Consider the following 25,755-nt stretch of genomic DNA (forward strand, 5'->3'; position numbering starts at 1 on the left):
TGGTCCACTGGATATTGATGGTTCAACTGTTGATGATCCTGCTTAGGGCTAACAAACTAAATGAGTATTTTGCATCTACATTCACCCATGAGGAGTTATTCAGGGAGGAGAATGCCAGAGGTGAGTTAAACTCTGGCAGTGATCTGGATGATTTTGTAATAACTGAGAGGAAAGTGGAGGAGAAATTGTTGAAGATAAACATAAAAAAGGCACCCGGGGTGGATGAGATGTATCCAGTTATATTAAAGGAGGTAGCAAAGGAAGTAAGCAAACCCTTAGCCATAATTATGAGAGCTTCTTTGGACTCAGGGGAGGTACCCATGGACTGGAGATGTGCAAATGTGACCCAAATTCACAAAGGTCAACACAAGTAATTATAGACCTGTTAGTTTAACTTCTGTTCCAGGAAATTTTCAGTGATGTGATCTTTTTGCATCTTATGTCCCAGTGCCATATGTTCAGTCATTGAAGCCAGTGTTTTTTGAGGTAGTGCCTTCCAGTTTAGGCCAGTCTCATCGCAGTTGTATATTTGGTCTTTAACACATTCGCTGCCGACCATGCACCAGCGCGTGATGTCGCAGCAGTATTGAAGAGCCGATCACGCTCTGGCGCGGGATGTGGCATCATTACCCAGTAGCCAATCACGCGCGGGCGCGGGATTCACTAGACTTTTGTATGAAGTTGTCAACTTCAGTTGGCATTGTGTTTCTGCTGTTTATATTTGTTTTGGCGTCAAGTAAAGGGTTTAAACTATATGTAGTTGTATGTGGTGTTGAATATTTTGTTACGTGATGTGAGGAAAAGCCTTGTAATATGAGTTTTGCAGATGACAGTTTAGCAGGCCAGTCGGGCCCGAAAAGAAGAAAAGTGCACTATAAAAAATCCCTTACAGATGAAGAAATTGCAGAAATATTGGAGGATTTATCTGACGTATATTCCAGTGACGTCAGTTACGACGATGATGAAGATTTTATCCCTCTAAAGGACGCTTTGGATTCGGAAAGTGTAGATGAAGAAGGTATTGTGGAAGAGGCTACACTTTCACTGCAGGATCCCTGTAAGTTGGAAAACGTCGTGTGGGAAAATGACGTAACATCGATGAAACAGTTTCGTTTCACAAAATCCGAGTCTTTGCTGCAACCCATGCCAGGTGAGAATCCAATAGATTACTTTCGTCATTTATTAACCGACAATATCTTGGATGAAATAATTACACAAACAAATGTTTATGCTCATGAAATACTTCTTCCCAGAGAAAATAAAGAACATTCTTGAATAAATGCATGGTAGGACACCACTAGAGATGAAATGCTGATATTTTTAGGATTAATTTTACATATGGGAACCATTCGACTGAACCGCATAGAAGATTACTGGAAAACAGATAAGCTGTTCGGATTACATGTATTCGCAGACAACATGAGCAGGAATCGTTTCTTATTATTACTGCGGGCCTTGCATTTTGCAAAAAATCCAGAAAAGAAAGAGGTATGTCCACGGGATCGCCTATATAAAATTCGGAAAATGGTGAATCTGTTCAATGAACGAATGTCGGAAATATATTATCCAGGACGTGAGATTAGCTTAGATGAGTCTATGATATTGTGGCATGGAAGGTTTGTTTTTCGACAGTACATTCAAAACAAACGCCATAAGTACGGCATCAAGTTGTATATGATCACAACGCCTACTGGCATGGTTATCAAATTTCAAGTGTATACCGGTATGTTGGATGATTCTGGTGGAAAAGGACATGCACAAAAAGTCGTCATGAACTTACTTGATGGGATGTTAGATGTCGGGCATAGCATATTTATGGACAATTATTACAATAGCTATGAACTCGCTAAGTGTCTCGCTGACAGACAAACACATTGTACTGGGACAATCAGAAGTAATAGGAAAACATTTCCGAAAGAGGTTCGAGAAAAAAAACTGAAGAAAGGAGAAACTTTATCAAGGTGTGCCCGTGGTGTAATGATTGCTAAGTGGAAGGATAGAAGAGATGTCAGTTACATATCTACAGAATACCAAAATGATATGGTGGAAATGCAGAACAAACGAGGCGAACTGAAATCAAAACCATTGCCTATAATTGAGTATAATAGGTTTATGTCAGGCATTGACAAGCAAGATCAAATGCTTGCCTATTATCCTTGCGAAAGGAAAACCATTAGGTGGCCTACAAAAATATTTATGCATATTTTGCAACTAATAATGATAAATGTACACCATATCTATAATAAATATTCACATAACAAGGTGCAACTTTATGACTTCCGTTTATCAGTGATCAGATCTTTATTAAAACAGCCATCTGATCTCCCTCATACTGTGCATCATGTACCTGAACTGGAACATGTGCTCAAACCACGCGAAGAAAGAAGAGGTGGAAAGATATTGAGGAAGCAATGCAAACGTTGCTATTCCGAAGGGAAACGTAAGGATACAATCTATATCTGCAGTGTTTGTGAAGGATCACCCGGCTATTGCTTAGATTGTGCGAAAATTATACATAAGTAACATTCTGACACAGTATTTATAATCTGTATTGGTTCGGTATGAAATAAAATGTATTTCTTAATGTTACCATGTTTTTTGTTTTATTATTTACAAACTATATTATTATGTTTTTATGTCACGCGCCAGCGCGTGATGCGGCATTTAAAGCCAAATTTGACCTCCAGTGCCTATCACGCGCTGGCGCGTGAATCTCAAAATCTTTTGGAAACTGCTTATACGACACTTAAATATTGATATGGTATACCGAACAATCCCTTATTACCAATTTTCAAGCTTTTTGGTTATGGAAACACAGCCGGCTTCTGGCGACAGTCTCCGCCTTCTGTGCCGCGCTATTGACGATAGCATGCTGACTGATGACCGGCAGCGAACGTGTTAACTAAACTTCAATCAACTATTCCTTTCTGTAGTTTTTCATGATAAATAGAAATTGTTGCACTATTTACACTTAGTTTCTCACCCTGGATCGTCCCCTGTCGAATACCATGGCGAAACTTAAATTTGTCCGACCACCCAATGCTAACCTTGAACTAAGGATCTCCGCCTAGTTTTTTATTGATTTCAATGCCTTTTTCGATTATTATAGGTCCCAACAATGGAATTCCTTGGCTACATTTTTGAACAAATCGAAGAAACATTGCAGTATCCAATTGTTCATTTTTAGCAAGCTTCGTGGTTTTACAACTTTAAACATTACCGTCAGATGTTTCCATTTTCGACATGTGGTTTTCAATTTTGTCTGCATCATGCTTTATATCATTTACTGTTGTTCTTCCTATTTCATAAACCGATGCTATACTTGTAGCACTTTCACCTTTTCTTAGGTAATTGATTATTTCAATTTTTTGATAATCCCAACACTACATCACTCTTGCGTTTCTCTGTCATTTCAATGGATTTACTAAAAAAATATATTAAAACATGAAACAACAGGTTACAGTGCAACCGTATACAGTGAGTTGAAAAAAAGACTGATTGGCAGATGGCCCCAAATCACAATGCATTACACCGTAGTGTGGTTAAGTGATGGTTAACAGAGACTGACAGTAAATAGGGTGATGGACAGTCGAAGTTCTGCTGTACATTCCTTCCAGTAGTCTGTCTAGTTCTTCCTTGAATTTATTTAAGCCATCCACTTCCACAACAGATGGAAAGTTTGTTCCAGCAATAAACCACCTGCTGGCTAAAGGCCATTCTGCACATCAATTCTGCAACCATCCTTCCTCAATTTGAATTTATGCCCATCCATGTGCATAGACTGAGCAAGAGAAAGAATCCCATCAGCTTGTTCAATTCGTTCAAAGCCTTAAATACCTTAATCAGATCACCTCGCAGGTGGCTAGTCTCCAGACACTGCAATTTGTAGCACTTAAGCCTTTCTTGCTAAGAGCACCCTCTGTTTCTTTCACCAATCTTGTTGCCCTTCTCTGTACCCAATGCAGGAGTTCTACATCCTTCCTAAGTTTAACATTGACAAATGTAAAGTACTACATATGGGAAACAGTAACCCCAGAGCAACGTATCAACTCTGCGGTACTACACTGACGGTGGTGGAGAATGAAAAGGACCTGGGGGTAATTGTGCAGGCAGATATGAAGTTCTCTGAGCAGTGCAAACGAGCTGCAAGAGTAGCTCATGGTGTCTTGTCAATGATATACAGGAATTTTTCTAGCAGGGATAAGGAGGTGATTATTCCCTTGTATAAGGCAATGGTTAGGCCACATCTTGAGTACTGTATACAGGTCTGGAGGCCTCATTTCAAGAAGGATGTAGAGTTGCTGGAACGGGTACAGAGAAGGGCAACAAGATTAGTGAATGGAACAAAGGGTTGCTCTTACGAAGAAAGGCTTAAGTTTTGCAAATTACAGAGTCTGGAGACTAGGCACCGGCGAGGTGATCTGATAGAGGTGTATAAGGCTTTGAATGGTTTGAGCATGCTCAATGCCAATGGGATTCTTCATCTTGCTCAGAATAATCAGCTCAGAGGGCATAAATTCAAATTGAGGAAGGACGAATGTCGGATAGATGTGCGGAAATTTGCCTTTGGCCAGCGGGTGGTTGGTTGGTGGAACCGACTTCCATCACTTGTTGTTGAAGTTGATAGCCTAAACAAATTTAAGGCTCAACTGGAGTGGTGTGTTTTTTTTTTGGCTGATGCTGAATAAGCTTGCTTTCTTGCATCATATGCCTCTACTAATGCTAATGCTAAAATGTGGCCTCCAGACCTGTATGCAGTACTCAAGGTGTTTATCTCTTCTAGCCTAATTCCTGTAGATCATTGATCATTGACAGAACCCTATGAGCTGTCCTGGCAGACTGTCTGTACTGTTCAATGAACTTCATAATAGGCTGTGCAATCACCCCTAAGTCTTTTTAATTTTTCGCTACCCTGAGTGTAGTACCACACAGTTAGTATGTTACTCTGGGGTTACTGCTACACATATGCAGTACTTTGCCTTTGTCAGTGTTAAACTTGAATTGCCATTTCTCAGCCCATCTGCCAAAATTTTCTGGATGCTGTTGTAGTAGCATACTGTCATTATTCATTAATCACCTTGTAAATCCCTGTATCATCTGCATGGACATTAATCCTGATATGGTTTCATCTGTATCATTAATAAATATGAAAACAGCAATGTGCCCAGCACTAAACCCTGGGAGACTCTACTAGTAACATTAGTCCATGAAGAGCAGTGTTCATTGATAACCAATCTGTCTTGTCCCACTCAACCATCCTTTTATGCTGCACTGCTCCAATTTGTACAACATCCTTTTACATAATATCGGTGTAGATGCACCATAGTTAACTCATAAAATTAAACTACGTATTTTTTTAATTTTTTTTTTATGTAAACCCCAAACACGAGAGGTATTAGAACTTATAGTACTTAGTACCGTGCTTGGGTTGGAGGTTGAGAAGACGAAAGAAGATATTTGTTGACATTGAACGTGAACTTCTGTAGATGTAATTTTCAGAAAATACGTATGAAGGAAGGTTGTTCCAGAAAACGGCAGTTGAATGAATAAACGAGGAAGATGAAAAGTTGGTTCTGTGAGTTTGAAGTTGGACAGTAAATGGATGTTGGCTGGTGGCAGCACGTGTTCGGACTGTTTGGAAAGAGAGAGCAGGAATTATAGAAGCCAATTCAGAAGAACAGTGCCCATGGAAGTATCTGTAGAAGAGGTATACAGCAGAAACAGTACGTCTATGAGACAGCGAGTGGAGAGACTCTGTTAGAGATGAATCATTAATTAACCTAACTGCCCTCTTCTGAATGGAATCAAGAAGTCTGAGAGAGGTTTTGGGGGCACCACCCCAGATGTGGGAACAATATGTCGTGGCAGGGCGGATTTGCGATTTATACAGAGTGAGCAGCTGTTTTTTAGATGCAGAGGAAGCAATATTTGTAATGTGCTTGTGCCAAGAGAGATTAGAAGTCAGGGTAATCCCCAAAAGAGATATCATTTTGCCTAGAAATCGGAGTGTCACTAAAGATAAGCATAGGAGCAGAAGAATCCTTTTTGCGAGATATAAGACATGACTGAGTTTTAGAAGGGTTGAAATCAACTAAGTTGTCTTTGCCCCACTGGAGAATTACCTGAAGATCGGCATTTAAGGAATTGGTAGTAGATTTTCGAGAAGTTGAAGCTGATTGAGCAGGACAAGGTTTCTCAAAATGGAAAGTGGAATGCAATGTGCTTTCATCAGCAAAACTATGGATAGGATTTCCAGTCAATGGAAGAAGGTCATTAATATACAAGAGGAAAAGAGTCGGGGAAAGAACTGAACCTTGGGGGACACCAGCATTAGTGGAAAAGTTAGAAGACAGAGAGCCATCTACCATCACCCTCAGTGAGCGATCAGAGAGAAAACTGGATAACCAATTACTAAAAACAGTTGGCAAATCATAAAATGGAAGCTTGTTTAGAAGACCTTTATGCCAAACACGATCGAAAGCCTTTGAGATGTCAAGAGCAACTACTTGTGTTTCACCGAACCTTTCAATTGAATTAGTCCATAAATGGGTAACATAAGCCAGAACATCACCAGTGGATCGACACTGACGGAATCCATACTGGCGATCGTTGATCAGATGGAAGGTTTCTAGGTAGTTTAAGAGTTGGCGGTTAATTGATTTCTCCATTACTTTAGAAAGAGTAGAAGTAATTGCAATGGGACGATAATTGGATGGGAGGGATTTGTCACCCTTTTTAGGAACTGGCTGGATATGAGCAAATTTCCAAGCAGAAGGAAAAACACCTTTGGAATAAGAAAGTGAAAAAAGGCGGCAAAGAATAGGAGGAAGTTCAGGGGCACAGATTTTGAGAACAAGTGGAGAAATACCATCGGGACCTGGAGCTTTCTTAGCATCAAGATTTGTCAAAATCCTTCTGACATCCTTTTGACGGAAGACCACAGGGGGCATTGAATGGAGCGTGTTGGGAATGGTGGGAGGTGTTTTACCAAGATCATTAATACATGAGTTGGAAGAAAAATGGGATGCTAGCAGGTCAGCTTTATCCTTGGCTGAAGTGACAACAGAAACATCTGGTTTGGACAGAGGTGGGAACAGAGATGGGCAAAAGTTGCGGCTAATTTACTTTGGCAAGGGACCAGAATGCTCGGCTACCATTAGGGCAAGAAGCAAGTTTTCTACTCTTAGCCTGTTCAAACTCTAGTTCGGACTGATTAATAACTGCTTTACAATTGTTGCGAGCTTTGGTGTAGGCAGAAAATGAAACTGAATAATTAGAAACAAGCCAATTACGATATGCAACATTCTTCTCTTGAACAGCCTTAGCACATTTATTGGAAAACCAAGGTTTAGATAAAGGATGAGATTTTAAAGTGGAGTGTGGGATAAAGGATTCCATTCCTGCAAGAATAATTTCACTGACACAATCTGAGCAAACATTGACATCAGAAGTTTTGAAACAGTAATCCGACCAAGGAAAAGAAGAAAAGAAATCTCGCAGGTCATCCCATTTTGCATTCTTGTAATGCCAAACAACACGAGGTTGGGAATAGCCATGAGATATGTAGTGTAAAGTAGTAAGTAGTGTAAAGGCATCGTTTTAATTATATCTCATATTGTGGCTACTTTCACGATGAGATACCAGGTATTGCACTACTTTGAATAAGTAACACTTCTCTAGTAGAGAAGACTACAGTTATTTATTCTCAGTGGGCCCCACCAACTACAGAGTCTTCTCTACTTAAGAAGCATTACTTATTTGAAGTAGTGCAATACCTGGTATCTCGTTGTGAAGGTAGCCACAATATGAGATATAATTAAAACGATGCCTTTACACTACATTGTAGTTTAAAGTTATTGGTTAACTATGGTTAACTATCTATACCAATTGGTTAACTATCTATACCAATATTATATAGTTAATTTAAACCTATATGGAATTATGCCTTGTGCATTTAGTCTTTAAATACAGCATCCTTTTATGTGCAACAATATCAAAGGCTTTCCTGAAATCCAAGTATATGATATTAAATTTTTTTTTTTTTGCATTAATTTCCTTTGACTTCCATAGTATTAAATTTCCATAGTATCCCATCAAATTGGTCAGACAAGATTTCTCCCTTCACAACATATTGTGTTTGAAGTATAACTGCACTTCTGTCTAGATGGTCCTACGTTACTTCTTTAACTAGTGACTCCATTATTTTCCCTGGAAGAGAAATTAAGCTAACAAGCCTGTAATTGTGTGTCACCCTTTGATTCCCCTCTGTGAATTGGAGATATAATTGCACCTCTCCAGCCTGTGGGGACCTCCCCTGAATCAAAAAGATGCTCTCATAATTATGGCTAATGGTTTGCTTACCTCCTTAGCTGCCTCTCTTAATATAACTGGATAGACCCCATTCATCCCAGGTGTCTTTTTTGACTTCTGTTCAAGTACCTTACTTCAAGTATGATACATTGCATATGTCTATTTCTTCGTTTATTTTTATCCCTGAGATATGTTTTAAGAAGAAAGGACACCAAGAAAACAATTGTTAAAATAATACTAGTATTCAGTTCATTGACTTATCAAATAAGTTAATAATTGTTTAATGTTTTCTCTGATTTCTACTTGTGTACAGTGTCATGAATTCCATTGTAATTTTTCAGTTTAAAAATTATTAAATTAAATTAATTTAATAATGACCATTTAACTTCCAGTTCTACTAGAAATACAGGAAGTATATATATATATATATATATATTTGCAATGACTCTGTTTTATAATAATCATTTGGGCTGAAGTCATTAGAATATTTTGCAAAATTACCATTGTATAATACTATATTGTATTGCAAAAGGTATTAATTTTTTCAAATAGGGCAAAGACTATTCACTTGGAAAAGCTTAAATCAAGATTACGTCAGGAGGTAGAGTCCACTGAGAGTGAAGAAAAATGTTTACAAGAATATCGGCATGAAATGGATCTTCTCTTGCAAGAAAAAATGGCTCATGTGGAGGAACTTCGACAAATACATGCAGATATTAACGTGGTAAAAAAAGATTAAATTTGTATAAGTCTGTTCCTTCATTTGTTTTTAACACTGCAATATATTTTAAGAATTTAAATATACCTGAACATAAGTGTTTGTAAGTGGGATCAACAAAGCAGGAATATTTGCTCAATTAGAATTGAGCAAATCAATTATCATTTTGTGAAAATTATATCATCTTTATATATTATTACTTTTTATAATTTATGAAATAATGTCTGAAATGAAGAAGCATCTTGCTATATTTTGTTTCTTATAAACAGTTATCAGATGATTTAATAATTACTATTTTCCCAGACCAACTGAAAAAGGCCTGGGTTTGATTCCCTTTGAGATGAGAGGAATTTATACAGGCCTTTTTTTTATATCCACCAGAGGCAGGCAAACTGACCAAAGAATTCAAAAACAGTTTACAGATACAATATTCCTGATGTTATATGGCTGTAGCTGCCTTGGCACAAATTCAAAAATAACTTTGTATCTTGAAAAATGTAATATTTACTGAAATGATCTTATTTCTAATATAAGCATGGAAGGGCATGGACGTATACAGGATTACTTAATATGAAAAAAAAGCTTTGCACTGCATTTGGTAAATAAAAGGAATTTAATATGCAGCAGACCCTTGATATCCAGGAGTGGGAGGTTTTGTAATGTATTTTCCATGGGCATTAGAAAACTAGGGTTTTCTAATGCCCATGTAATTCTGAGTCAGGTTAAGTTGCACCATAAAGAGAAATATGTAGAATCCATTAGAGGTTGTAATGTTAATTTTAATGTTAACAGTCTTTTTTTTAAATTTGTGTTGACATGCATCCACATGTTAAAACAGAAAACGATCATTCTTCTATTGAACAAAAGTTTTTATCTCATCCGTAAACATGAGAAAGGCACTAAAATGTCAACTTTAATGAATTTCTGCTTGACTACCTAGAATAGCATGGAGACACTAAGCTCACTGACTGACAAAGTGATGCTTCAAAATTTAAATAGTGCCATTTTTGGGAAGGGAAAGATAAAGGGAAGTCAGGTGAAAAAGGCAAACTTTGCTGCTTTCCTCTTTCAAAAAAGCATGTGTTCTTATTAAATTTTGTCTTGTATTCTCACTCTTCTAACTCTTGATGTACTTTTATGGATATGAATGCAGTTGTAAATAATTTACATATTTGTCAAATTTATTAGTTTTTCTTTCATTTTGTGGATTATTCAGAGGTTCAATTATTTAGGCAAATTAATTTCAAATACCCTCTCGATAACTGGGAGCCTGTTATTGCCATTTTATAATTACTCAGAATACCAATTAGTAATAAAATGGCAATAACTAACTAGAAAATAGTATAAACAACTGTTCCAAAAAAATAATAATAAATAAGAACAGCAAGCTCCAAGCACATTGGGGTTTCTACTGACCATTTATAACATGCAGTGAGAAAGCAAATGCATTAAAGAAAGGAGAACACCACATAAATTTCAAATAGAATTATTTCTGTCTGTATTTCCTGTCAAAACGAAGTCAGATTTATGCAAGCTTGTCCTTCAAAACCAATTTCCTTTTTCTAAAATATATGTCTTTTTCTAAATTATATGTTTTAGAAAAAGTCCTGTATGATATGTTTCATTTCTGTAATTAACTTCATTTCTTTCTTTTTGGTGGCAGTCTAGTTTTTAGCAGTGAGTGTTTAAGTTTTTGTGTTTTTACAGTTACTGCATTAGGGCCTCCGTGATTTAATTTTATTGCTTTGGTGGGCTGGCATTTCAGTGAATGCCTTCTTCTGTCCATTGCGGTAATTTTCATTTCATTCGAAATGCAATAATGTTTGGGTGGTTGGTTGGTGGAACAGACTTCCATCCCTTGTCGTGTAAGTTGATAGCCTAAATAAGTTTAAGGCTCAGCTGGACAGGTATTTCGAACGAACAGAAGGGTGAAGTGGAAGTGGTTATTTTATTATTATTTTTTTTGGCTGATGCTGCATAAGCTTGCTTTCTTGCATCAAATGCCTCTACTAATGCTAATGTTCATGGCCGTTGTATGCAGTGCCCTCTGATGAGATTGGATGCAACAGTCGTCCATTTTTTGATCCTTACTTTGTTTGTCCTATATTTATTTTTCTTTTGTGTTGGTTTTGCATCATATTTGTGATATTTCACACTTTTTTTGGCCTTAGCATGGTCATGTGGCTTGATATAACTTGCCTTCACGTACCATATATACAGTAGAACCCCGATGATCCGGACTGGATTTTCCTTCAAGGGAAAAATTCTAACTATCAAAAAAAAATATATGGAAGGAATTATAAAAATAACTGATTTATGAGTGGTTTTCTGCAAACTGTATGATATATTTACAAGTGTGAAAGTGTAAAGTTTATATTAACAACTTGTGGTAAACAAGAAGAGCAGGGATAAAGGGACAACTAGTCCATGTATGCCAAGTGGTAACTGCCCATTGCACTGGATAAGAGCGAATGTGATGGTGCACCGTAGCACGTGATCAGTGATGGGAAGGGGGATGAATCATGCATTCATAGGTGCAGATATGCACAAACTTCATCACCAAACTTTTTGTCTTAAATTCTGCCCATATAACTCTACTGGATAATGCTTGCCAGCCAATTAAACTCCCTTGCAAACTCTGTTTCATAAATATTGTTCAGCTGCAGCTCACAATGTATTCATCCTTTTGGTTTATGTGATACTTTCTGTATTTATACAATATTAACCCTGTTCTGCTAATTCCACTTTGCCTTTGAATTAAGTTGATGGTATACTTATCTTGATGGTTTTTCTAGTAGCATGAGAAAAAGTTCCATAATTTCTTTTCTAAAAATATGAAGAAGAAATGGATGCTATTTTAAAAATGTTCCACATTAACCTATTTCATTCATTTCTCCAGTTTTTATTTTTTTTAGCATTAGCTGTAGTAGTGACATATGATGCAAGAAAGCAAGCTTATACAGCATCAGCTGTGAAAAGAACAGTTTTTAATGTTCCATAGCTCTTTTCCCTCCCAGTAATGTTTCCTCATTGAAGTTTCATTGGCGAGATTTGCAAAATCATCTGAAACAATATAGTCCAAGTAATGAAGTCTTTTTTTTTTTTTTTTTTTTTTTTTGCGCATTCTACAAAATATAATACCAAACATGTAAACAGCATAGGATAATTTAGCATTAGCAAGGGCACATGATGCAAGAAAGCAAGCTTATATAGCATCAGCCAAAAAAACACACACACACCCCCTTCTCATTTCACTCATCCACCCACTCCAAACGTTTGTTTAGTTCTGCCTTGAATCTGTTTAAGCTATCAACTTCTATGATGACAGTTGAAAGTTTTGTTCCAGCAATCAACCACCCACTGACTAAAGGCAAACTTCAGCACCTCTATCCTACAACTGTCTTTCCTTCATTTGAATTTATGCCCTCTCAGGTGACTATTCTGAGCAAGAGGAAGAATCCCATCAGTATTGAGCATGCTCAAACCATTCAAGACTTTATACACCTCAAGTGCCTAGTCTTCAGACACTGTAATTTGCAAAACTTAAGCATTTCTTCATAAGAGCAACCTTTTGTGCCATTCACTAATCTTGTTGCCCTTCTCTGTACTCATTCCAACAGCTCTACATCCTGCTTAAAATGAGGCCTCCAGACCTGTATACATTACTCAAGGTGTGGCATGACCATTGCCTTATACAAAGGGATAATCACTTCCTTATCCCTGATGCAAGAACTTAATCTTCTAGAAAAATTGCTGTATATCATTGACAAGACACCATGAGCTACTCTTGCAGACTATCTGCACTGCTCAGAAAACTTCATATCTGCCTGCACAATTACCCCCAGGTCCTTTTCACTCTCTACCTCTGTCAGTGTAGTACCACACAGTTGATACGTTACTCTGGGGTTACTGCTTCCCACATACAGTACTTTACATTTGTCAATATTAAACTTCAGTTGCCACCTCTCAGCCCATCTAATCAACTTTTCTAGAGCCTGTTGCAGCAGCGTACTGTCACTAGTGTCATTAACAACCCTGCCAACTTTCATATCGTCTGCAAATTTGGACATTAAGCCTGATATACCATCATCAATATCGTTAATGAATACAGAAAACAACAATGGACCCAACACTGAACCCTTGGCGACTCCACTAATAACATTAGTCCACGAAGAGCAGTGTCCGTTGATTACCACTCTGTCTTCTCCCACTCGACTATCCCTTTATCCATAACAGCAATTTGCCTCCAATGCCACACTGCTCCAATTTGTGCAGCAGTCTTCCATGTGCAACAGTATCAAAAGCCTTTCTAAGATCCAAATATACGATATCAAAATTATTCTTTGCATCCAGTTCTTTTGTGACTACATCATAGTATCCAATCAAATTGGTCAGACAAGACTTCCCCTTAACAAAACCATGCTGTGTCCAAGCTGTAACTGAAGTCTTGTCTAGATGATCCTGTAGCACTTCTTTAACCAGTGCCTCCATTAATTTCCCTGGAACAGAAGTTAAACTTAGGTCTGTAATTACCTGTGTCTCCCTTTGATCCTCCTTTGTGGATTGGGGTCACATTTGCACATTTCCAGTCCATGGGTACCTCCCCTGAGTCCAAGGAAGCTGTCATAATTATGGCTAAGGGTTTGCTTACTTCCTTTGCTGCCTCCTTTTAATATAACTGGATAAATTCCATCCACCCCAGGTGCCTTTCTTATGTTCAACAATTATATTCAACAATTTCTCCTCCACTTTACTTTCAGTTATTATAAGATTATCTAGCTTATTGCCAGAGTTTAATACATCTCTGGCATTTCCCTCCCTGAATAACTCCTCATGTGTGAATATAGATGCAAAATATTCATTTAGTTTGTTAGCTACCTGAGCAGGATCATCAACAGTCAAACCATCAATATCAAGTGGACCAATCTGATTCATCCCCTTCCTTCTAGAGTTTACACAATTAAAGAAACTTTGCTGTTTTTCTTTGCATCCTTTGCCAAAGATTTCTTGTAAATCTGCCTTTGCCTGCCTAACCTCCATTGTGACTTGGTTTGCCAGACCAGCTTATATCTATCATAGGCTTCTGTGTCACCTGCTAATTTATATGTATCCCATGCAGTTTTCTTCTCTGCCACATGTCTAACTATTTCATCTAACATCCATTTAGGCCGAAATCTTGAAATATTTCTTAGTTGGTATGAAAAGCCTAGTAGCTTCCAAGATTATTTCTTTGAATGCTTCCCATTTTGAATTTGCTGTTGGTAACATGATCAATTGGTTCCACTGTATAGAATTTAAATATTGTCTCAGACCACCGTAGTCACCTTTGCGAAAGCAAAAACCCTTTTCTGATATCCCAACAATATCTGCCTTTGATATCTTGACTAGCGCTTCAAGCTCATCAAATTTATTAACTATACTCCTAGCATTGGTGTATGCACAAGTATACATGCACCTGTTTCTACTCTTAGTTACCCTAACACAGCCCATGTATTTACTTGTTCCACTATGACTCCCAGCAGTCCTGGAAATCTCCATTGCCTTGCTTTCCAGGCTGCTGCTCAATTGCATTTCGATAGAAGTAGTGCAAGAATCACTTTTACCTCTGCCAGCGGCTGCTGTTAATCTATTAGTCCGTGTATCCCCAAGCTAGCAGTTTTGGGATAGAAGCAGTCTCTCCTGTTAACAAGCACAGACCAGGCTGAGAAAAATACTACCCCTTGAACCTTGCACAATCTCTCCAGGGCCGAATTGATCGACACGTCTCTCATCAGATACTCCCTCCTATCGTGTCTGGGCAGAATTGCAGACACTTTCAGTTTCAACCCTAACTCATGGCTTTTTTTCAGCATTGATCTGTACTTGTTAAGTCATTCCGCCGATCTCCTACTCTTAATATCATTAGTGCCAACATGTACAACAATATTATCCTTTGCGCCCTTAAAGGATGATATATGCTCTACAACATCATCAACCTTTGCCCCTGGCAGACATACAATAGAGCCACCAACGACTAGTTCCTTTGGGACCAGTGCATTCTGCCTTGGGGGTTGCGCTGTGTTGAGTGATGTTCAAGTGCAAGCTCTGGTATTGATGTGGGCAGCTGAGAGCTTGATGGGCCCGTCAATTTAAATCCTTCGAGGACATCCACCCTGTCATTCAAGCTCTCATATAGGCCCATAACAATTCTGAGTTGGCACCTGATTTCCTCACACTCCTTACATTGCACATACACACAAAAACATTCCCCTTGGCAGTATCACGTCCCATTCCTGGTAGCTCCACAAACATCAAACAAGCAGTGCATTTCAAAAGGCTGTGATTCAGAGGACGACCGCCCCCCTCAGTTCTCCCCTGAACCACAGCACTCCCATTAGTTTGAGCCTTTTGCTTTGCTGCTCTGGTCTGAGTCATGATTTCTATTCAATTTCAAATAAAATTCCAGTACAAAATATAACCCTAAACTTATATCCCAATGCAGTTATAACACTATATATGTATTTCAGTATCGAATATTATCTCTGAGTTATGTTATATGACTTTCTTATCTCCTGTCAAGTTATATGTATGAATTTATAATGTTACGTTTGTAAAAACTAGGTTGTTATATGTATTCAGTTAAAAAAGTACAATTAATTGACAATGAAATTTAATAAGATTAGTAAATTTTACTGATTAATTTATGCTACTATACTCGCTATCTAGTTTTCCGTTAAACCTTACGTTATCTAGTTTGGGGTACATGTTGTATTATATAACAATGGCGGCAAGTTACGAACGGTACATCTACAACATGAAGTATTAATTACCTTCAAAATCGTTCTATCTAAATACAAAATAAACTGCAGAGCTTGACTAGGTCTATAAGCTACTTATAGAAAATAATTTAATCTAACAGTTAAGTCAATAAACCGGCTAAATATAATTAAAAACTTAGCGTTCGAGGGAGCTGCAAAACTTGTCCAACATGGGGATTAGATACCCTTACCGATACTAAGTAATAACCTACAAAATCTCTATCTAAGTTCAAATTAAACTAAAGTATTGTTACTAGGAATATAAAGCAACTCTAGAAAATAAATTAATATGCCAATTTAAGTCAATAAAAAAGCAAAAATTTAAAAAAACTTCTATTAGCTGGAGCCGTAAAAACTTCACCTGTTCACGTGTACTCTCATACCCAACTTAAATTAGTAAGGCAATTAAAATTATTTCTTCTGTGCTCTTTGAGCTCCAGAAGCCAAATGATTCTTTGTGCCACTTATAAAGCATTCCTTCTTGAAGCAACAGTTAGCATTAGCAGAGGCATTTGATGCAAGAAAGCAAGCTTATGCAGCATCAGCCAAAAAAAAAAAAAAAAAAACCCACTTCCACTTCACCCCTCTGTTCGTTCAAAATACCTGTCCAGCTGAGCCTTAAACTTATTTAGGCTATCAACCTCCACCACAAGGGATGGAAGTCTGTTCCACCAACCAAGCACCTGCTGGCTAAAGGCAAATTTCCGCACGTCTATCCTACATCTGTCTTTCCTCAATTTGAATTTATGCCCTCTCAGGTGATTTTTCTGAGCTAGAGGAAGAATCCCATCAGCATTGAGCATGCTTAAACCATTCAAGGCTTTATACACCTCTATCAGATCACCTCGCTGGTGCCTAGTCTCCAGACACTGTAATTTGCAAAACTTAAGCCTTTCTTCGTAAGAGCACCCCTTTGTTCCATTCACTAATCTTGTTGCCCTTCTCTGTACTCGTTCCAGCAGCTCTACATCCTTCTTGAAATGAGGCCTCCAGATCTGTATACAGTACTCTAGGTGTGGCCTGACCATTGCCTTATACAATGGAATAATCACCTCCTTATCCCTGCTGGAAAAATTCCTGTATATCATTGACAATACTCCATGAGCTACTCTTGCAGCCCGTCTGCACTGCTCAGAGAACTTCATATCTGCCTGCACAACCACCCCCAAGTCCCTTTCATTCTCTACCACTGTCAGTGTATTACCACAGAGTTGATACGTTGCTCTGGGGTTGCTGTTTCCCATGTGTAGTACTTTACATTTGTCAATGTTAAACTTCATTTGCCACCTCTCAGCCCATCTGTTCAACCTTTCCAGATCCTGTTGCAGCAGCATAGTGTCAGTAGTGTCCTTGAAAACCCTGCCAACCTTTGTATCGTCCGCAAACTTGGACATTAAGCTTGATATACCATCATCAATATCATTTATAAATACAGAAAACAATAATGGACCCAACACTGAGCCCTGAGGGACTCCACTAATAACATTAGTCCACGATGAGCAGTGACCATTGATTACCACTCTCTGTCTTCTCCCCCTCAACCACCCCTTTATCCATAGCAGCAATTTGCCTCCAATGTCACACTGCTCCAATTTGTGTAGCAGTCTTCCATGTGCAACAGTATCAAAAGCCTTTCTAAGATCCAAGTATATAATATAAAAGTTATTCCCTGCATCCAGTTCTTTTGTGACTGCATCATAGTATCCAATCAAGTTGGTCAGGCAAGACTTCCCCTTAACAAAACCATGCTGTGTCTGAGCTATAACTGAAGTCTTGTCTAAATGATCCTGCAGTACTTCTTTAACCAGTGCCTCCATTAATTTTCCTGGAACAGAAGTTAAGCTCACAGGTCTATAATTACTTGTGTCAGCCTTTGATCCTCCTTTGTGAATTGGGGTCACATTTGCACATTTCCAGTCGATGGGTACCTCCCCTGAGTCCAAGGAAGCTCTCATAATTATGGCTAAGGGTTTGCTTACTTCCTTTGCTGCCTCCTTTAATATAACTGGATAGATCCCATCCACCCCGGGTGCCTTTCTTGTGTTTATCTTCAACAGTTTCTCCTCCACTTTACTCCTAGTTATTTCAAGATTCTGTAGCTTACTGTTAGAGTTGAATACACCTCTGGCATTCCCCTTGCTGAATAACTCCTCATGTGTGAATGTCGATGCAAAATATTCATTTAGTTTGTTAGCTACCTCAGCAGGATCATCAACAGTTGACCCATCAATATCAAGTGGACCAATCTGATTCATCCCCTTCCTTCTAGAGTTTACATAAGTAAAGAACTCTTTGCTGTTTTTCTTTGCATCCCTTGCCAAGGATTTCTCGTAATCTGCCTTCGCCTGCCTAACCTCCTTTGTAACTTGGTTGCATATCAACTTGTATCTATCATAGGCTTCTGTGTCATGTGTTAATTTGTAAGTATCCCATGCATTTTTCTTCTCTGCCATATGCCTCATTAGTTCATCTGACATCCATTTTGGCCTAAACCTTGAACAATATTTCTTAGTTGGTATGTAAAGCCTAGTAGCTTCCAAGATAAGTTCTTTGAATGCTTCCCATTTTGAATTTGCTGTTGGTAACATCATCAGTTGGTCCCACTGTATAGAATTTAAATACTGTCTCAGTCCATCGTAGTCGCCTTTACGGAAGCAATAACCCTTCCCTTTACCCCTAATGGTAGTTACCTCTTTGAGTAAATCCCACTTCAGCACACTGTGATCACTGTCACCTAGTGGTTCATTTATCTGCAGATTCTTAATGCATGAAGAATCACTGCTGATAATCAAATCAAGAGTATTACTCCCTCTAGTTGCCTCCCGAACATGCCGATGTAGAAAACAATCATCCAATAAATCCACAAAAGCCCTGCTAGTGTGTGAGTAACCAGCCCCCAAATTCCAGTCAATATCTGGGAAATTAAAATCTCCCATTATAAGACTCTCTGATTTACTGGCCCACTCTATTTCCCTGTACAGTTCCTTATTATACTCATCAGAGTCATTAGGCCTATAGCACACTCCTACTCTCAATTTTGATCTCCCAATGCTTATGTCACACCAAACTGACTCAACACTGCACTGTCCAGCGATGTCGACTGGCTTCACTTCCTTGGTTTTTATGTGTTTCTTAACTAATAGCATAACCCCTCCCCCCTTCCTATCCTGTCTATCCTTTCTGTAGACGTTGTACTCCCCAAATTGCAGTTCTGCATCCCTTATATCTGTGTGACACCACGTCTCTGATATCCCAACAATATCTGCCTTTGATGTTTTGAGCAATACCTCAAATTCATCAAATTTATTTACTAAACTCCTAGCATTGGTGTACACACAAGTATACCTGCACCTGTTTCTATTCTTAGCTACCCTAACACAACCCATGTGTTTACTTGTACCACAATGGCTCCCAGCAGTCTCTGAAATACCATGCATCTTGTTTTTCAGGCTTCTGCTCATTCTAATAGAAGCAGTGCAAGAATCTCTTTCACCTCTGCCAGTGGCTACTGTCAATCTATTGGTCTTTGTCTCCCCCCAAGCTAGCAGTTTTCCGACCCACCTAACTCTGCCTCGATAGCATCAGCAAATATTCTTGCACCCTTTCTTTTTAAGTGTATCCCATCCCTGTAGAAGCAATCTCTCCTGTTAACAAGTACAGTCCAGGCTGAAAAAAATTCTACCCCTTGAGCCTTGCACAATCTTTCCAGGGCCGAATTGATTGACAAGGCTCTCATCATATACTCCCTCCTATCGTGTCTGGGCAGAATTGCAGATACTTTCAAATTCAACCCTAATTCTCGGCTTTTGTTCAGCAGTGACCTGTACTTGTTAAGTAATTCTGCCGGTCTCCTACTCTTAATATTATTAGTGCCAATGTGTACAACTATATCACCTTTTGTGCCCTTAAAAGATGATATTCGCTCTACAATGTCATCAACCTTTGCCCCTGGCAGACATACCCTGGTCCTGTTCCACCTATCTTTTTTACAAAGCATGTTCCCCGTTTCCCTGACAATAGAGTCACCAACAACTACTAGTTCGTTCGGTACCAGCGCATTCTGCCTTGTTCTTATTTAGTTTTTGAATTTTTTCTCCCATTTTCATCAAAAAAAGATTTTGCTTTATGAACTGTAAGCCAGTCCTAGAAAACTACTTTTCTCTGTTTTTCCTTTCTCTAACAAACTAATCTTACTACTTAGTTACTCTAGCAGCACTGATCCTACCTCCCTGTGTCAGGACCCTGAAACCGGTGTGATAAAATTAATCCCAAGGGCTGAAAGGAACACTAAATGGACACAACAGACTATCCAATGTTGGAGCCACTGATCTCTCAGTGGAATGACTTCCATCATATTGATCTTAACCTCTTACCCAAAAGAGATTAAAAAATGACACAAATGAGTAGAACCACCAGATTTCTTGGTTATGCACTCATGAGCCTGAGCAGGCCCTTTCCTTTAATTATTCGAAGGTGTCTTGAAAATGCAACAAAATCGCCCAAAATGGTTAATCAGAAATCCTAACAGAGACTAAACAACACAGGCATTCTAAGTAGTATTAAGGCTAACTTCTATCTTCTGCAAATGCTCTTGCAGATTAGTTGTTTGTTTGTTTTGGGGATTTATTAGGCACATCGGCAACTATGGCCACAGTGCGCCAGCTCTTGTAGAAACATTCTATAATGCATCGGCAGTGCAGATAGGCTGCTAAGGCATCTCATAGCATTTTATAAATGATATACAGGAATTTTGCCTGCAGGAAAAATAAGATGATTATTCCATAAGATGATGATTAGGCCATATCTTGAGTACTGCTTACAGGTTTGGAGGCCTCATTTTACAAAGGATGTTGACCTGTTGGAATGAATGCAGAGAAGAACAAGATTAGGGTGGGGAACAAAAGGGTACATTTACCAGGAAAGGCTTCAGTTCTGCAAATTGCATCTGGAAACTTTAAGCACCCACAAGGAGATCTGATTGAGTCGTTTAAGGCTTTGAATGGACTGAGTAAGCTAAATGCTGATGACTTCCTTCCTCAGTAACACACCTGAGTGGGCATGAATTTAAATTAAGGAAGGGTAGTTGCAGAATAATGTGTTGAAATTTGCTTTCAGTCAGCAGGAATTGATTGTTGGAGCAAACTTCTATGTGGTGGTGTGGAAGTGGGTAGTTTGAATAAATTTAAGAAGGAACCAGACAAAAATTAGAGGGTTGGATAGTTGCTGATATTAATATCAAAATGATAGCTGAGCAATATAAAATAAATTTTAACACTAATTTATCTATTGATTATAGCCAAAGACTGATAACCATTCACAATAATTCTTCGTTTTTAACTATTGCATCCATCAGTGCTGCAAGTCCAGAGTGTCCAGAAAGAATATATAATATGTTAAAATATTTAAATGAAATTGCTTTAAATTCACTGTTGATTTTTTATAATCAGATCCTATTAGAAAAGTCACATCCACAAACATGACAACATTCCTTTGTCTGAGCTTTCTTGAAACCAGTAAAGATCAATCAGCCCTACATTGCTGACTGATATCACCTACCTGTCATTTATGAAAAATATTAGACCCGTCATTTATGAAAAATCAGTGTGTATGTAGGCAAAATAGATGTACACTTGACGTGATGATTAAAGCAGAGTCAAACATCCATAATGCATTTATCAAAAAAGAAGTTATTGTGCATCAAAAAAAGCTTTTAAAATCACATAGAAATTCAGTATGCTACAAGATCACCTTATGTCAACAGGGACAATGTGCCGCCTCATATAAAGTGTTTGCATTTTAGGACCTTCCAGATATGACACAGAAATGTACTATCTCAATCATATATTCAAGAAGAAGGCATTCTGCAAGGGTTATACCCACGGCTGTAGTCGTAAAATTAGCAGAAGGTATACTCTGTGAATGTCATGTATGCAGAGAGTATACTGTGCTGATTAATTGAATTCCAGACTATACCTGTGTGTATATTTATATACAGTATATATATACATATATATATATAAACACAGTCCTTTGATACATGGTCAGGTGTAGTCCCCTGATGAAAAACATGATTATGTATCAACTTTTATTTTTGCTGACATTGGATTTAATTCTATTTTTGTTCTATTTCACCTTTTTTTGAACTATGGCTAAATTTATCTACCGTTGTCTGATGCCAGCTACCGTTATTTTATTTTACAGGTCAATTTTATTTATTTATTTATTTTACAGGTCACTTCCTTTAAAATATTTCTTTTATGTTTTGGCTATTATTCCTTTTTGCATTTTTGGCTTTCCGTGCAACTCATATTTACATCTTTATATTAATATATATATATATACACACTGTATTAATATAAATCCAGAAGGTATACACTATTCGCCTAAAAAATATCCAGAGAGGTATATGGCATATACCCTCCACTACAGCCACTTCTTTTTCTATTCAAATGAACATTGATACAAGATAATATCTCAAATACCATTAAAACATATCTACATGCAGATGAAGATAATGTCATTCACAGAATATGCACTTTGTTGAAAGGCAATTTTAGACTTCAATAAAAAAAAAAAATGTGCTGGATGGCACATAATGGTTATTGCCTCTTGGAACAGAATTCCAGCTATCCACTTCTGTGAGAAGTGTAGCATGCATTCTGAATCTGGACAATGGTTGAAAAACTTATCTAATCCCAGTAACTAACTGTTTAGTTTCTAGGCCTAATAGTTAGCAAGTTCACCTTTACAGAACACATTTATGTACCTTGTGTTTAAAAAAATTAAACTTCTTAAAAGTATTTCTGCAACATTGGGCGCTGATCATTGCACCCTTCTACATTGTTTATGATTCTGCTAGAAAAGTATTCTTATAAAATTGAATACCATGTGCCTTGAGAAGTTCTTTGGGAATTTTTTGAACATTCCAATCCAGGGCCTTTACATAGAAGTAGATGAACCTTGCTACATCTCAGGAGGAAAATACTACTGCTCGGGTATGCTGCTAAAGTTTGGAGTCTGCTGTCACATCCCGCTCAGTAATACCTTTTGATCCACCATTGTTACAGTTTTACTAGAGTAGATCTGATAAACAGTTGTATTTGCCTTGATATTTTATCAAATTTACACTGATGGTTTTAACAGATACTGCCTTGGGTACAACAATAGTAGTGTGTTGTACATTGTATACTGCTAACTCCCTGCCAATAGAATATAGTATTTATACTGGTGAACTGTATGCCATTTTGCTAGCATTGGAACATGTTAATATATTAACATGTTCCAGATATTAATATACATATACTGACTGTGATGAGATATCAGCAGAAAAACAGCACTTCTCTACATATCCTATGATGAAACAAATTCAAGCCTATATTATGCATTTTAGAATGAAAAGCAAGACTGTAACATTCTACTGTATTCCAGGACATTCTGGTATCTCAGGATGCATACCCCCCCCCCCCACATGCATTGCAATATGCAGGTTTCAGTTAAATACATCCTTGTTGACTGCATTCATTGCAATAATAAGGCAGCAACTCTTCAATCTCTTAACGAACTTAAGAGAAGCCATTGATGCTAGAACATGTAATAGGAAATGATGCAAATCTGACTGACTTTTTCAACTGTAGAAATCTCTGGATAAGGACATCATGGCCTTAGTTAGTCCTTGTTCTGTTAAACAGCCATATGAAGAGCCATGCTGTTCATGCATATTACATCACTGTACCTATAAATACCTAATAAATGCATTTTATAAAGTGCATAAGCACATATTGTTTTCCATAAACTGCCATAATATCTTTTTAGTGTTTGTACTGGCCACCAACACTGTTTTTCTCTTCCTTTTTCTTATCTAGCATTGTTCTCTAGCATTGTTAAAAAGATTTAACACTTCAGCTGGATATTGCTATGGGTGTTGTTATTACTATGGTTATGAAGAGTCAAGTTGTGTGATGAAAAGGCAAAATAAGAATAGCTACCTTATCAGATGTAACACCAATTCCAGCTGTTGTCCCCTTTTTTTTTTTTTTTTTTATTTCTGAAATACAATTGTCAGCCCTAGAACAAGAGGAAGATAACCATTTCCATGGAACAGTCAAACAAAACAGTGGGTTCCTGGAAATAACTGTGCCCTTAAATTTGCATTAGGTTTAAGTACAGTATTTGCTTCTCAGCAAAACTGTTCCTATAGACTGAGATGAGTTCTTAAGCTACACAGGCCTGAAATGCTGTTTCAATCTAATCATGATATTGTTTCCTCTTTATTAAGTGGCTGACATTAAGACAAGAAGCCAGTGCTCAATGTTCACAACTTAAGAATTAGTGATCTTCACCATAATATCTTTGTAGTGTTTGTACTGGCCACCAATACTCTGTTTTTATCTTCTTTTTTCTTATAATGATATTCTCTAGCATTGTTAAAAATTATTATAGAAATTTTTATTATATATACATATATATATATATATATGTATACACAGTTGGACCCGGGACCAGATTTAAGGCTGTTGTGGCTACTAAGCTATAACTTTTAAGAGGCCCCCCCCCACTGAGTAAATTTTAGGTTTAATAGCATTTCATGCTCATTAAAGGGTGCATATAAATGCTACATACATTTTTATTAACTGTTAAAAAATAACAGATATTTTTGACATTGGTAACGGTAACAATATCAATCAAATTAATAAAATAATAAAACAAAAGACATTATTTTCATCATTTTTGCTAAAAAAAATAAAATAAAGCAATTTTTTGCTTGTAACAGATAAATAAAATAATTTTTTATTTAATGATTAATAAATAATTTTATTAACAACAAAAAATTATTGATTCAAATTATTTAAAATATTTGCTTCCGTGATTTCATTATGGCGAAATGTGAAACAATATCTTCAAATGATAAGCTTCTAAGCTTGTCACTTTTTATATAAGATGCTCAAGGAAGAGGGTTTGTTTTGAAGCATGGTTGTATGACATTCATTTTTTACCCTCTTAAGCCTGCTAAATGATCTTTCTCCAGAGCAGTTATCATCATCCAAGTAACAAAAATTCAAAATGTAGTTTCAGCATTTGGAAAAACTGACTGTATTTTGTCTTGAATTATTATATTGTATAAATTTTGACAATTAAACTCATATATTAAAGTAGCACCATTTAATTTTCAGCACTCACCTCTTGATGGATCCACTTGGATGTAATGATTTATAGAAGATACATAGTTAATAAGAGTGAGAGACTTACATGTACTAAATCATTACTGAAGTCGTGGTTCAATTTAAATTTAAAAAAATTAACCATAAAATTAATTTAAATCCATTAAAATATGCATGTAAGTAGGGAATGTACATTCCATTCCATGGTTGTCAATTAAAATTGTAAAGGTGGGGATAACCTTGAATGGATTAATTATTAATAAAAAGCCAGTACTTGTTGTGCACGAGTAACTTTCGATATTCGTCTTCAGTTGATTGGGAGTTGTGTTTAACTTGTTCAATGACGTGTGTTGATGAAACCATTCAATAACTAAAGCTTCATTTTGGAGAATTTTATAATTAGATTGTATGGTTTCGTCAACACAATTCACTGAATGTGTTAAACACAAAACTCCCAATCAACCTCTCCCCTATGTCAATGTTATGTCAATGAAATTAAATTTTTACCGCATCACTTGGCGATCAACATCAAACTATATAACATTGTAGGCATGTCCAGTTATGTTTGTTATACTTGCTGTTGAACCCCAGGGGCTCAAATCTGGTATGGGCTTGGCACACGCAGGGTCCTGAGCTGGATATCATCATTCTTCTCTTTCTTGGTGATTCCCTTCTACTTTTGACTCTCTCTCTCTCTCTTAGGGTAACTCAGAAATTTTTTTTTTAGCTGGTGCAACATAAGCCTCAGGCTTCCTTGCACTATATGGCTAGT

At 37.4% G+C, this 25,755-nt stretch overlaps 1 protein-coding gene across 1 annotated transcript in view; it reads left to right on the forward strand.

The window, feature by feature from the left end:
- Positions 1-25,755, forward strand: part of LOC150091371 (zinc finger C4H2 domain-containing protein) — a 100,430-nt gene that overhangs the window by 20,423 nt on the left and 54,252 nt on the right. Inside the window, exon 2 of the mRNA XM_090383509.1 lies at positions 8,863-9,034. Within this exon, the coding sequence (XP_090239635.1) occupies positions 8,863-9,034 (172 nt within the window). The remainder of the gene's footprint in view (positions 1-8,862; positions 9,035-25,755) is intronic.

The sequence above is a fragment of the Mastigoproctus giganteus genome, chromosome 1, assembly GCF_048544385.1.
Source record: "Mastigoproctus giganteus isolate SK-2022 chromosome 1, ASM4854438v1, whole genome shotgun sequence".
Classification (NCBI taxonomy): domain Eukaryota; kingdom Metazoa; phylum Arthropoda; class Arachnida; order Uropygi; family Thelyphonidae; genus Mastigoproctus; species Mastigoproctus giganteus.